The sequence below is a fragment of the Stenella coeruleoalba genome (assembly GCF_951394435.1).
Source record: "Stenella coeruleoalba genome assembly, chromosome: 1".
Lineage (NCBI taxonomy): Eukaryota > Metazoa > Chordata > Mammalia > Artiodactyla > Delphinidae > Stenella > Stenella coeruleoalba.
Genome location: NC_137169.1, coordinates 113,043,595 through 113,058,375, shown reverse-complemented (window position 1 = coordinate 113,058,375; position 14,781 = coordinate 113,043,595). Strand labels below are relative to the sequence as shown.

General features: G+C 56.7%; 1 protein-coding gene across 1 annotated transcript; it reads right to left on the bottom strand.

The window, feature by feature from the left end:
- Positions 1-51: 51 nt before the first annotated feature.
- Positions 52-12,999, bottom strand: LRRC71 (leucine rich repeat containing 71; the record flags this gene model as incomplete). The annotated part of the gene is made up of 14 exons (XM_079944609.1): positions 52-1,289; positions 1,543-1,664; positions 2,031-2,142; positions 3,849-3,937; positions 4,289-4,382; positions 4,540-4,672; positions 5,314-5,453; positions 5,544-5,627; positions 5,713-5,872; positions 8,247-8,324; positions 8,542-8,617; positions 8,710-8,835; positions 9,164-9,313; positions 12,837-12,999. 14 exons carry the CDS (start codon positions 12,997-12,999, stop codon positions 1,170-1,172), a joined length of 1,647 nt encoding a protein of 548 aa, XP_079800735.1. The 3' UTR covers positions 52-1,169.
- Positions 13,000-14,781: the final 1,782 nt, after the last annotated feature.

The following is a 14,781-nucleotide window of genomic DNA, read 5'->3' as shown; positions in this document are numbered from 1 at the left end:
CGGACAAGAACTGTACGGATCCCCTGGAGCTTTAGAAGGCCTCGGGCAAGGGTAACTGAGAGGCTAGACGTTACTGGAGAGCGCCTGCTGTGTGCTCAGTGTTGGGAATTCAAAGAGCTGCTCCCTGCAGAAGCCCAGCCAGCCACCGAGAGGCTGAGCAGCAGCGCAGGTGGTCAGAGGCAGAGAGAGGACTGTTGAGGGCCACGGAGCCCCGCAGAGAGGCAGCGCTGGCAGGGACAGCAGGGCTCTGTCCAGGCAACAGAAAGCGGAGTCGGGGCCGAGAGGATGTGACCAGAGGTGAAGAAGGGACGCTCCCCGAAGAGTGGATGTCAGCTCCCCAGAAGCCGGCCCTGGGCTCTTGGGGCACGGTCGGGTCATCTCAGTGGAGGCTGCGCTGAGGGTGAAGAGTCGGGTCCCCCAGCTCTCCTGACCCCTCTGGCCCCCGCACTGCCTGGGTGGCTCTGGTTTCAGGCGGCTGACAGCAGCAGGCAGTGTCATTAGGGTTCGTGTTTAGTGCTTGGACTTTGCTACGTAGATGACAAGAGACTCGGCACCCTCTCTAAAGCAGCCTGACAACTCTACGTTTTCGTAAGCTGAGCCCTTGCCCCTCCTCCAAACCAGTCCAGACACGTGGGCCGGATGGAGCAGCAGAAGGGGGAAGGGACCCAGGAGGGTGGAAGGGTGGAGCCCGTGCTCCATCCCTCTGCCCCACCCGCTCTTCCACTCAGCCTGCGCGTGTTGGTTACTATCCCAAGTCTTTCCCTTCTGCCTCTGAGAGCAGAGGCAGTGCAAACCCTCGTGTATCACATGTCCTCCAGGGAACGGGACGGCTGGCACGGGTAGTGACTCTGGTCTGGGCAACAAGAACTAGGTCCTGAGGAGGCAGGAGAGCAACACCCCTGGTCGGCCACCACCAGAGGGGCTGAGATCACCCCCAGCAGAACCATAAAGCCATTCGGCCATTTCTGGCCATGTCAACGCGCTGTTAACAGGCGCAAAGTCCAAATATTCCCAGTAGTTCTGGGACAAAGTTTTCAGACAACCTCAAGGAAAAAAGTACAGCAATAGACTTTGTTAAGGATCTGAGCTCTCCCGTGGGAAGGCCAACCCACACATGGAAAGGAGATGCTTCCGTGGCCCAGAATCTCTGGGAAGAAGGTGGGAGGGGGCTAGGTGGAGGAAGCCACAGCCGCCTCCTCTTTGTGCTTGGCTTTACTGACAGGGTCCCTTGGCAGCATCAGCTCTTGGATCGTGGTGTACGCAGGACATTGTGGGGAGAAGCAGTTTTTCTGAAGGAAGAAAAGGAAGGCTGATAGCTGACAAAAGCAATGAAGATTAAGCATCTGGGAGAAAAACATTTCCTGGGACAGGGTGGGTTAGGGGCTGGAGGACATGGAGAAAAGGCAAAGGAGTGTGACCGCCCATCTCACAGCAAGAGAGATGAAGGCTGTGTTGTGATAAAAAGAATAAGGGAAACTACAGGCCTGTCTTGGAAATAGGGAGACAAGCTGCCTGCAGCAGCTGCAGTCCCTGGGCACTCACCGCCAGGGACAGCCGCAGCAGCCCCACGGGGCCCCTGGACGCGCTCTTGGACTCGGAGAACTGTGCCTGGTACTGCACTGCGGTTAGGAAGGCCTCTAGCCCCACCTCTGTGATGCGGTTTCCTGGTGGAAGAAGCAGACGACGTGGCCTCCGGCACTGCCAACCTCCTTCTTGCCTACACCCTCACGGGACACCCTCTGCGACCCTCTTACTCCAAAACTAACCCCCTGCTCCCCCAGCTCCCCAGCTCACTTACCTAGGACTAATTTCACTCCAGCTCTACTTCTCTGACGCCTCCTTTGTCTGACCTCCCTCACCCCCACCCCAAAGCCCCATGCCAGAGGGCCTTCACCATCATGATGCCCAACCACTGGAGAACCAGGTTCCGCTCCGTGGAGCCAGGGCGGGGGCACCCTTGTGACAGCATGGGGCCCAGCTAGCCTCGTGGCAGGAAGGTGGGGCTTGGGGGGGGGGGTTGGCAAACGTACGGAGAAGGTTGAGATGCAAAAGGACCCTGTTCCCAGGCATGAAAACTTTCCCATCTCGGTGCTCCACGGGCTCCAGGAGAGGGTTGACCATCTCAGTAGCTTCCCCAACCACCTGCTCAGGCAGAATACTGATTGCAGCAGAGGAGAGGGGAGCTGGTCAACAGGCCATTCATTCATTCAACATACATGCTTTGAGGGCCGGCTACAGACCAGGCTTTGTCCCAGGTGCTGGGGATACAAAGATAAATAAGCCCATACCCTCAAGCAGCAGCTTTGCGCAGGGGAGCCAGAGAGTGAGAGAGCAATGCAGTATGCTGTCAGAGCTGACAGAGGGGGAAGCTCAGTACTCTGGGGGCACGGAGGGGGCACGGAGGAGGCACAGCTAGCGGGTCTCGGCAGGGGTCCTGGAGGAGGTGGCCTGTGAGCTGACATCTGAATAGTATGTGGTCCCTGTCAGATGAAGATCGGGGGGAAGTGGCAGCAGGTGCAAAGGCACGAAATAGTGTGTTGGCATTCACTAAGTAATTCCTAACAGGGAGAGCAATGAGGGCAGTGGACTGGAGGGAGATGACGCTAAAGGCAGGAGGAGAGGAAAATGCAACAGTCCTGGGGAGAGTCAGCAGCCTGGATCAGGCCTGGGGCAGGGACAGAAAACTGGCACTGAGGCAAGCCTCGCCCGCCTTCTCCACCCGACTTTCCTCTTTTGTAAGATCTTGTCCTGGGTGCCAGAGAAGACTCCCAGAAGTGGAGGCGCCGTTCCCTGCCAAGGTGGGGAGGTCTTTTGATGACAGACACAGGCATACCCTCAGAGATATTGTGGGTTCGGTTCCAGACAGCCGCAGTAAAGCGAGTCACATTCTTTTGGTTTCTCAGTACGTGTAAAAGTTATGTTTACACTATACTGCAGTCTAAGTGTGCAATAGCATTATGTCTAAAGAAACAGTGTATATACCTCAATTTTAAAATACTTAACTGCTAAAAAAATGCTAACCATCATCTGAGCCTTCGGGGAATCCTAGTAGTAACATCAAAGATCACTGATCACACATCACCATGACAAATAATGAAAAAGCTTGAAATATTGAGAGAATTATCGAAATGTGACCCAGAGACACGAAGTGAGCAAATGCTCTTGGAAAAAAATGGCACCAACGGACTTGCTCGACGCAGGGTTGCCACAAACCTTCAGTTTGTATAAAAAAAAAAAAAATCTGCAAAGCACAATACAACAAGGTACGCCTGTGTAAGGACAGATAGCCCTCGGGTTAGGCTTAGGGTTAGCTGACTCCACTGCGGAGGGGTGGGAGCTATGGAGTCAGCAGTCCAGGAAGGTTTCCAAAGCAAGGAACAAGTTGGTCCAAGTTTAAATAGAAAAGGGAGGCTCCAGGGGCGAAGGAGAGAGGGTCTCAAGTAGCTGTGCACAGGGTGGGGGTAGTACCACGACTAGGAAGACACCCTGCCCTCCTGGGGAGCTGCTGGCAGGGGCAAAGGAGAATGTGCTTCGTTCCCTGTGCAACTGTACGAGCAACCGTGGGCGTGGTGGTGAGGAACAAATGGCCTTTCGGGAAGCAGACTGAGTTGAGGCAGAGGATCAAAAGTGTGGGCTCCTAATAAGCAAGTAAAGGTAGAAGGGGAGGGGGCACTGAGCTCTGCTACCCCTGCAAGCCCAGGTTGGATTAGGGAGGGGGCCAGGACTGAGGGCACAATGTGAGTTGAAGTGGCTGCTGCCACAGTACAGGGCCGGAGACTCCATGCCAGGAAGGCTGGGGGACTGGACCCCAGGGACGTGTCCCCCACCCCGCTTCTCCTGCAGCCTACCTCCGACTCCGGGAGGATGCTGCGCTTCTCTTTGCTCACAGTCTTGGTCCCTTTTCCCTTGCTTAGTTTCTGCTCAGGGATGGTTACCTCTGGAGTGGGAAGAGGAGCCAGAATGCACAGTGCAGACCTCTGCTATGACTCAGTTTCCCCAGAGAGAATGGACTGCGGCGAGGAAGGGGACTCCTCAAACTTTGGGTTTGGGTACAACAGAAATAGAGCTGAAGGGGGGACCCCCAGCTAGGTAGGCGGGTTTCTTCTCCGAGGGCAGGGCCACAGGGGTCCAGCCCAGGAGAAACGGTGTGGAGTGCCGTGGATGGGGCCGGTTGGAGCTTCCGACATCAAGGTGAGAAGACTAGCTCAGCGCAGGCCTCCCGCATCCCGCCCCGTGCTCCTCCTTCCTCCACACCAAGTGGGCGCCGCAGAGGGGTGCCAGCACTTACTCCCCTTGCCTGTCTTTGTGGAGTCTTCTTTCTTAGGGGTTCCTTGTGTGGGTGACTGCCCAGACCCTGACTTCTCCTCTTTCTTCACCACTTCCTGTGGGGGATGTAAGAAGAGAGATGAGAGTCCTACCTCCCTGGCAGATGGGGAACAGGTGTGGGAGGGGCCAGAGGTGGACTTTCAAAGGCCTTCCTCCCTCCGCCCCACCCTGTTCCTGCAGCGCCCAGGGCTCTGCTGCCCACAGCACACCTACCCCGGACTTCTCCTTTTTCTTGCCCAGACCCTTAGGGGTCTTCGTTGTCTGCATCTTGTCTTTCTCCACCATTGCGAAACTGCTGACCCTCATCAGCTGATTCTTCTCACGCTCTGTTTTGGAGTCCCCATGTCTGAGAGGTGGAAGGCTGTGCTCACAAATGGGCGAGGATGGAGGAGGAAGAGTCCGGCGCCCCTTCCCCAGTGAGGAGTGAGGGGAAGCCTCATGCCTGGGTGGCAGTCAGACTGGCAGCACCCCTACCCCAATCTCCCTGCCTAAATGCTAACATAATTTGTTTGGGACCCTTCTGGTGCAGGTGCTGTTGGGAAGAAACGGCAGAGGGACCCAGGGATGAGCTGGGGGTGGGGGGAGGTGGCATTCAGACTCATACTGAGGAGAAAACAGTAGCTGACATATTTTTAACTAAGTGCCAGGCACTGTTCCAGGTGTATTAGATGAATTAGCTCATTTAATCCTGTCAACAATCCTATGAGCTAGGTACAGTTATCCCCATTTTACAGATGAGGAAACTGAGGCCCGAGAGGTTAAGTCACACGCCTAAGGTACCAAGCTGTTTTGTGGAAGGGCCAGATTCCAAGTCCCTGCGGTCTAAATCTAGTCCTCTTAACAAATACACTCTACCATCTGCGGAGTGGTTCTGCAGTAAGAACTCAAACGTTTGTTATATCTGTGCAGAGGTCGGAGAGCAAAACGGTCACGACAGAGGGAGAGAGGACGGGTTAAGACTCGGCCAGCTAGCTGAAAGCAGCCGACCTGGGCAGCGGTTCCAAGGGCTCAGGTCTCAGGCTCCGAGCGCTCCTCACCGATCGCAAGCGCTCCTGCGAACCTTTCTCCAGCAGGAGGCGCCGGCGCTCCACCACCTCGGTGTGCGTCAGCTCGAAGGGGCGCAGGACCTGGGGCGGGGCGGCACCTCGCGCTCAGCCGCCCGGGGAGCGGGAGGATGTGGGGGTCGCTCCCCGGCCCCGCTCAGCCCGCACACCCACCTCGGCCAGCTTCAGGGCGCCCTTGTCCTGAATGCGGTTGTGGGCCAGGGACAGCCAGAGCAGGGAGCGGTTGAGCCGGAGGCCCTACGGGGGTCAGGGAGGGGCAGTGAGCTGGCTGGCCCCGGGCCGCCACAGCTCGCGCGGGGGCCCCTGCCGGCCTCGCACGCACGTCCGCGATGTGGCCCGCGCCCTCGTCACCGATGTGGTTGAAGCCCAGGTTGAGGGAGACCAGGGTCCGGTTGCAGCTGTGCAGCGTGGACAGAGCCTGGCCTAGGAGCTGCGCGCCGTGGTCGTCGATGTTGTTGTTCCGCAGAGACAAGTGCGCGATCCTGGGCAGCAGGAGGGAGAACGCGGGTCACAGGAAACACGGGGTCCTGGGCATTCCCCGGAACCTCGGAAAACGGGGGCATGAGGAGGGCCATTCGGTCTGAGGGTGGAGAGGCAGGAATTGAGGGTGCTTGGAGAGGTGCTGGAGGGGCAAGGGAACAAAGGGTGACTTGGAATGGGGGGCAGGCCCAGAGAAAGGGGGTGAGGGAAAGGAGTCTCACGTGCTGTCCACTGCCATGAGCTTGTGATAGGACTGCTCCGGCAGCGGGTTCCCCTCCAGAGACACCTTCCTGAGGGTGGGGGAGATCTGAGACCCAGGAGGCACCACTGAGGCCAGATGAGGGAAGGGGACAAAGAGGAAGGGTGGGGCTCTGGGAAGCAGCTTGGAAACAGAGGCAAAGGATGCACACACACACCCCCGCCCCGCCCAACTCCCTGATACAGGAAATTATGTGACAGTTCTCCAGACTAGAAATCCAGGAAGTGTGCCGTGTGAAGGGGTTACTCCCCAGAGTTAGTGAGGTGTGGTCAGGGGGCCTCTGAGATGACCCCAGTGCTCCCCACTTCCTGGTATCCGTGCCCCAATGCAATCCTCTCCCCTTGAGTGTGGCTGGACCTAGTGACTCACTTCTAATGAATGGCATATGGCAAAAGCGATGGGCTGTCACTTCCAAGTTTAGGTTACAAAAAGGCTGTGGCTTCCAACCCGGGTGCTCTCTGGCACCAGCTGCCAAGTGGTGAGGGCACCCAGATGACCTGTGGAAAGGCTCCCGAGTGGAGGCGCTGTGGCCACTCAGCTGCCACATAAGTGAGCCTGGCGGCAGATGCTCCAGCCCCGGTCAAGATGACTGCAGCCCCGGCCAACAGCCTTCCCGCAACCTCACCAAGACGCTGACCCAGAGGTGCCAGCTAATCTACACCCGGATTTATCTCACAGAAACTGTGAGATAATAAATGTTGGTTGTTTTAAGCCACTACGTTTTGAAGTAACTTGTTACACAGTAATAGGTACCCAATACATGACCCCTCCACAAGGCAGTGGCTTCTCCAACAGTACTGAGAAAATGGAGGTGTTTTTCCAAGTCACAAGAAAAAATGAAACTAATGGCTGGAAAATTCTCTATTAAAAAAAGTTTCTCTCGGGACTTCCCTGGTGGCACAGTGGTTAAGAATCTGCCTGCCAGTGCAGGGGACATGGGTTCAAGCCCTGGTCCGGGAAGGTCCCACATGCCACGGAGCAACTAAGCCCATGCACAACTACTGAGCCCGCATGCCACAACTACTGGAGCCCATGTGCCTAGAGCCCATGCTCTGCAACAAGAGAAGGCACAGCAATGAGAAGCCCGCGTGCAGCAATGAAGACCCAACGCAGCCAAAAATTAATTAATTTTAAAAAAGTTTCTCTCATGATATTTGCCCAACCTTTCAGCCTGGCTCATCTAGCATCTAAACTTGATTGCATTTATTTTTAATTATTTTTATCATGTTGATCTGACTTATTTTTACATATTAAGATGAATTCTATAGTTATCCTCCTGCTGGCTAAATTGTTTCTAATTCCCACGACGGAATACAATATGTGTTTTGTGGTGTTCAAGACAAAGAGCACCCAAGGACCTCCAGCTGAAGGAGACAAAATCCCTGCCCTCAAGAAGCATCCATCCCATCTACAGGAGGAAGACAAGTGAGGAGGCAAGCCAGTGACGGTGGGTTCTGTGAAGCAGGAGAAGTCAAGGGTGCTGGAGGAGCTTCAACAAAGGGCAGCCAAATCAGCTGTGTCCTTTATACAGCAACCACCCCTGTGGTTATACTGCTCCACACCTTGCTCTGGCTCCCTCCTATACAAGAATGCCCTTTCCCAGTTCCCTGCCGGGCCCCCTCCTATTCCTCTTTCAAGGCTCAGCTTGGCACCACCTCCTCCAGGCAGCCTTCCATGTCTCTCATGAACCATTCTTCCACCACTACAGTCCCCACAGTGCCCTGCAGTATCCACTCCTATGCCCTTCTCCCTCCCTCAGTGGACTGCCAGTTCCTGTAGGATAAGAACCAGTCCCTAGTACAGTGTCAGACACCAGGCAGTGAGGAACCTCCAGGGAGAGAGCAGGTAGTGGTGGGACTGATGGAGAGGAGAGGGGATAAGGCCCCAAAGGTAGGCTCTTTAGGCACCAGAGTAGGCAGAAAAGGGGACCCCAATGCTTGTCAGATGAGAGCTTCAAAACCCAACAGACAGTAGCAGCACCCTCTTTCCACAGGGATGCCAGCCCAGGCCACAGGAGCTGGAACTTGTCACCCCTGTCCCCAAACTGCTCACTTCTGACCACCCAGCCAGCCAGGCTACCCAGGTAGCCTCCCCCTTGCCTATTCCCCTCTGCTCACCTGAGCGTGGATGAGCAGAGAGGCAGGAGGGCGATAAAGGTGGTCAGGGTCTTATCAGTCAGCCCCACCTTCCAGAAGCTGGAGATGGTGGGAAGCACAGAAACACAGCTGGAGCACCACCTCCTTCCCACCTTGTCCTCTCCAGCCACCCTGACACCCCAGCCACACCCTTCCTTATCACCTTCCGCACAGTCCCCAGGGCCTTCCGTGCCCCTTCAGTTCTTTCTCCCAGACCACTGGTGGCCCGTCTCCAACACTGGCCTCCTGCCCCTCCCCCAACCCCATGTCCCCTCACTTGATGGCCTGAAGCTGGCTGAGGGAGGGCAGACACTTAGAGAAGATACCCAGGATACGCTCCTCAACCTTCCAACCTGCGGAAGGGAAAGGAAGAAGGCGCCTCAGGCCCGGAGAGGTGCGGTGGTGGACGGCTGGTGAGAGGGACTGGTGGGGGGGCGGACCTCACCGCGGATGTAGATTTCCTTCACGGACTTGTCCTCAGGCTCCAGCTCCACCTGGATGGTGGGCCGGAAGAACACGTATTTGCTCTCCAGGCTGTTGAAGCTGCAGGACCCGGACAGCGGCTGTTCGTCTAGAAGGCAGGGGTGCGAGGAGCCGGGGAAGGAGGGAGGGGGCAGGGTCACCGCCCCCGGGCCCCACGCCCCGGCCGGCCTACGGGAGCCGGAGAGGCCGGGACGGCTCCCACGGAGCCGCGGGATTGGAGGACTCCGCCAGACCGCATCTGCGAGGGTTTGGAAAGGACGACGGAAGACCGCCCCCACCTCCCCACCAGCCCCCTTGAATCCACCCTGCTCACTCAAACACACATTGCCCTGCGTCCCCGCCATTCGGCCCGCCGTGCGATGGGGAATGGACGCGGTAGGCCTGGCAGACACCCCGGCGTCTCCACTGTCACTCACCTACGGTGGGCTTTTCCGACGTAGAGGCGGAGGGGACGAAGGTTGGGTGCGGGCGGGGCCGGGTGACCACTTTGGGGAAGTCCGTGTAGCCCCACCGCGTGCAGAGCTCAGCGAAGTCCACCTCGAGGACGCCGGTGCACTGGTACTCCTCTGTGGGGGCGGGGACGAGAGCGGGAGGGGAAGCGTAGCGCCGCGCCGCGCCCGCCCCCTGTAGCCCAAGGCTGCCAACAGAGGGCAGCAGAGACCAGAGGACGTCCCACCCAGCCCTGCGCCCCCGCCCGCCAGGGATCGGCGCACTGCGCCGCGTTCCCACGCTCGTCCGCGCGGGGTTTCGGGCTTCTGGGCGGGCAGCGGCCCCTCCATCGAGGCAGACGTCCTCTCAGCCATTTTTAACATGTAAGATGCGTTGTAGAGACCGACACTGAAAACACTTGAGAGGAAACAGTGGGAAATCAAGACCTAGGAGGAAGGGGACTAAAGGGCGTGGAATGTAGACAATGAGGGCGCCTCTTTTATGTGCCGGCTCGTCCACCCACCCCGTGGGTCAAGGCCGCTTCCACTCTCGCTCTCCGCTCCCTGGGGGGCCTCCTCCTCCCCAGCCCAGCCTCCTCCCACGTTCCTTCCTTGCGGGGACTGCCCAGGGTCACACGGAGAAAGAAGGCCCAGGCCTGATGTGAGCAAAGAAAGGAAAGCAGAAGGACCTCTCCACCTGCCCCCGCTCCCACCCCCATCCCCACGCCCGCACTCGGGTAGACCGAGGCCCAGCAGGGTGGTAGGCTTTTATTTATTTAGCAAACATTGATACAGCACTTACTCCTGTCCCACACGGTTCTATATATGCTTTGGAAATCTTAACTCATTCAAGCGTTTTATTAATTTAGACAGATGCCCACCACTTCCCATCGTGAGGGCTACGCAAACCTGAGGTGCCTGAGTCCCCAAAGACCCCTGCTCTTTCCTGCTCCCGCATGGGCATCCCAACAAGAAGTGGTTCCTTGAGACGGGAAGGGGTGTCCCTGGCAAAGGCGAGAAACCGGAGGCAGAAGGGTGGGCTTGGTGCCAGCCTGCTCTTCCAAATGCAGGACAGCCTGGAGCCCCACAGGCAGCAGGCGCTGCAGGGACTGTGCCCCGGACAGAACCCCTGCAGCCAACAGCAGGGAGCCTGCCCAGAGGGTGCAAGGGGGCTGGCAGGACGTGTGCTCAGCACTGTGGGGCAAGATGCAGAGAGGTTTGAAGGTTCTCGTGGCAAAAGGGTGAGAGACACAGGCACCCGAGAGACATTAGCTGAATGGACAAGGCTGATGAGAGGAGGCATTGGGAGGCTAGGGGAGCCCCTTGTACAGCTGACTCCTGCACACTGCCTGCTTTCCTGGACTCTTCCCTCTGCTGGGAGGGTCCTTCCTTGCTTCACTCACACCATCTTTCCCCAAACAGAGGTTCTCAAACTTTAACATCTTTCTGTAAGAATCAGTAGGAAAGCCTGTTAAAGCAGTTTGCTGGGCCCCATCCCCCCAAATTCTGATTCCATAGGCTGGGTAGAGTCTGTGAATTTGCATTTCTAACCAGCTCACAGATGATGCCAAAGATGGTCCAGGGAGAACCGCTGCTCTAGACCAGCACTGCCCGACAGGACATACTGGGACGATGGAAGTGTTCCACCTCTGGGCTGTAGCTAGCAGTGACCTAGTGGGCAGCACAGCTCCGAAAGGGCCTTGCTCCTGCTCTCCTCCCCTCCCACACTCCCTCCTCACACTCGCTCTGACCTTGCCTCGTAGCTCCTTGAGAAATAGAAGCCACCAGATGCGATGTCCTCTCAATCTATCAACGTTCCTACAACTGCCTTCACTCGCGACCCCATTTGAGCCCTGCCACAACACACGATAGCGGCTGCTAAAGCCGCTGTGACCGTGTGGCCCTGTCCTGTTATCACTCCCTTTCTCTCCGACCCCTCTGGCTCCCCCTGCCTGGGGGAGCTCCTTCTCCTCTAAGATCACTGAGTCTGGATCCTGAGCCCTTTCCTGTCTCCGGTTCCACTCCCCCCTCCCCAGGGGAATCTCTTTCATTCCCAGGGCTTAAATGCACCCAAACATCAGCAGCTCCCCAATTCACATCTCCAGCCCTGACATCTTCTCACCGCTCCACGCACTTCCATGCAGCTGCTCAGCCGACATCACCCCTTGGAGATCTCTTACGTGCTCTTCCTTCAGGCCTGCCTGTCTCCATGAATGGCACCTTAACCCACCCCGTGCCCAGTACAGAAACATGGAATCATTCTTGCTACCTTCCCCACTTTCCACCCCATCCACTACTTCACCAACTCTTTTCTACCTCAGAAGTACTGTTCCAAGGAGCCTAACCCATCTCCCTCACTACCCGAGTCCACAACTACCACTGTCTCTCACCTGGGCTATTGAAATGCCTCGTAACTCAGCTGCCTACCTTCATTCTCTCCCTCTGCCACTCCATTTTCCACACAGCAGCCAGAGTGGTGTGAGTGTGTGTGTATGTATGTGTGTGTGTGTGTATGTATGTGTGTGTGTGTGTGTGTGTGTGTGTTAATGTAACTAGGTTCATATCTGTAGGAGATTCTATCCTGTCTTGTCTCTCCTTCTGGAAGATGCTCTTTCTCCAGCTCCCATAGCTTCCTCCGCCCGCCCAGCCACCAGCACTGACAAGGAGATGGCACCTGACCAATGTCTGACAATCAGAGTCTTTTCCCAAGTTGTTTTTCCTTGAGTCCAGAGACAGCAAGTTCCTGTCCCTCTTTGAAGGCAAAACTGGTAGATTTGAATCAAGAAGCCTTCCAATCAATTCCCCTTTGTGGATAATTCATTGGGGTTGGGGTTCTATCACTTGCAACATAAAGAGCCACACTCATACGCGTACTTTTCCAATGGTTTTCTTTTCCTAGAGAACGTAAATTCCATTCCAGCTGGACTGTGTCCATCTCGTTCTCTTTCTATTGGACCTGACCACAGAGCAGGCATCCAAAAAGCAATTGTTGAATAAATGAATGAATATCTATAAAACTAAACTCAGAGTCACCTCCCGGCAGCGCCCCTGTGTCTTTCCACCACTCCCTGGACCTTCTTCTCTGATACAAATTAGCACATCTTATTGTATTTGTCAGCATCCCAAACCAGAGTGTGGCTTCTTTAAAATCAATTCGAACATCTGCCAAGCTGAGTCTCAGGAACTGTGCTGGGACGAAAACTGTGATTCATATCCCAGGATGGAGCAGGGCGCTTTGGGTGGGTGCACAATGTACGTTTGTTGAGTGAACAAGTGAATTTGCAGCTTATAAAATACTTTCTCACCATCAACTCTACTGTGCCTCCCAGTAATAGGCAGGGCAGGACTCCATACTACAGAGAAGAAACGTGCCTAGTAACACGTGCACACCTCATAACGGTGACCACTTATAACACCCTTACCATGTGCCCGGAGCTAGTTACATTCACATATTGAACTTCAGCTGGTGGATCCCTTTTCCACACAGCGCTCCTCAGCGCCAGAAATTCTGTTATTATTTACTGGCTCGTCTGTCTCGCCCGCCATTGCCTGGCACAACGAAGACGCCCCATCCAATCTGGCTAACCCGAGCGACGAGTGGCTGTTGGGAGCGCGCGGAGAAGCCTAGAGGCCTGATCCCCCAACCCCGCCACCAGCGTACCAGGGTTTTTGGGTTCCTCCTCCCCCACCGGCGGCAGGACGGTCGTCGGCTTCTCCTTGGCCCCGCGGTCCCCTTTCCTGGTCACTGCACCGGATGACTTCTGGATCCCGGGACGCGGGGCCCTGGGTGAGGCCACTGGTGGTGCGCTCGCCTCGCCCGACATGCTGGTGCCGTCCGCAGCGACTCTGGGGACACTCACGGGGGCAAGGAGGCAGGACGGGATTCTGTGGGGCTCGCCCTGGAGGTGGCCGAATCAAGGGTCTCTATTCCGCGTCCACAGGCGGGACCCGCCTGCCGCGGCGTCGCCTCAGCGTCCCTCTCCAAGACAACCGCGCGAGGTGGGCGGGCCCGAGGGCAAGGGGCAACCACAGAGCGCACGCGAGGCCGACACCCGGGGGCACCACAGAGTCATCAGGGGGCGGAAGGAGCCCGGAGGGCGGAGCCGCGGAACTAGGGCAGCCGAGAAGGGCGGGGCCAGGGCGGAGCCTGGGCAGCCCTGGGTCACAGGGGCAGGAGAGCCCTGGAGCCCTGGAGGGCCGGACCCCGCGGACCCTGTGCGAAAGGAGAAAGACCTGGGCGGAGCCGTGGCGGAGGGAGACGAGCGAATATCGTACTGGACCGGAGTGGAGGGGGCTGGACTAGAGCGAGACCAGGACGGAGAGGCGGGGCTAGGGGGCGGGCAAGGAGCTGTCCAAAGTCACCCGAGAAACTGAACCGGGGAAAGCCGGGATCCGACCCCGTGTATTAGAGATAGCGGCAGTCGGAGGAATCTAGGGAAGCAGGGTCCGGTTGGAGACAGATCCACTCTCTGGGGTCGGCCCTCCTACCCTGTAAGGAGAGGACTCCTGATGGAAAAGGCCCAGAGAGACCCACCGAGTTAGCGAGCTGGCGTGGCTCTGGGTTTGTAATCTCGACCCCATCCATGTAGCCTCCTGGAGGTCTGGGGACTTAGTTGATCCGCTAACGAGTTTAGGAGGCGGGTCACGCTTCCAAGAAATCTTGGATTCAAAGTCCTCAGGTAGCCTAGACCCTACCGGGCCCCCATCAGAGTATACTCTCTCCCCTCTGCTTTCCGGGCTCCAGCCTCCCCACTCCAGTCTGTTCCCCTCCCCGACCGTCACTCCCAGACCTTCCCACCATTGAGCTTTTGTGCTGTTCCCCTGTAGAAACGCCACCCTTTGGGGAAGACTCTGACCTATGCGGTCTTTCAGCTCTCAGAGCACCAGTTTGCCCAGCTATCTTAGCACTTGCCAGCACTTACCACTGGTACTTTTAACTCACTCAGCCACTCAGCCTTTGGGGGAACATTTATTGAGTGCCTACCATGTGCCAAGGGGAGCCAGTGTTGAACATAAACACAGGATTCCTGCTTTCAGGGAACTTAAGAGTCTGGTGCGGGAGGCAGAGATTAATCAAATAATCACACTAAAAAGCAACACATTACAGAGGTGCCTGGCACCCTGTAGGCCTTCTACAGGTAACTGGTGCATGAACACATCAGTAATCAGTGCTGTGAAAGAGAACATGGGGTGTGAGGGACAAGCAGGAGTTAACAGGTGAGTGGGGGAGGAAGAGCATTCCAGATGTGCCAAGTCCCTGTAGTAGGAAGACGTGTGGCTGATAGGAGGACGTAGAGGCCAGTGTGACTGGGGCAGAGTGATAGGGAACACAGTTCAGAGTGAGGCTGAAGAGACAGGCAGGCCAGGCCGGCAAAGCCTTTAAGGCTTTGGACAATTTTGACTGTAGCCCAAGGGCCATGGGGCACCCACGGAGACTTTCAGGCAGGGGTAACCTAACCAGCTTGTATTTTGAAGCAGTTGGTTGGCGGGAGTACCAAATGAATGCAGGGAGGCCAGTCACGCTATTTCTAGAGTTAACTGGGTTTGGGCTGCCTCTCCACTATATAGTGAGTGCCCCAAGACAGGATCAGTGCCTGGTACGCCTC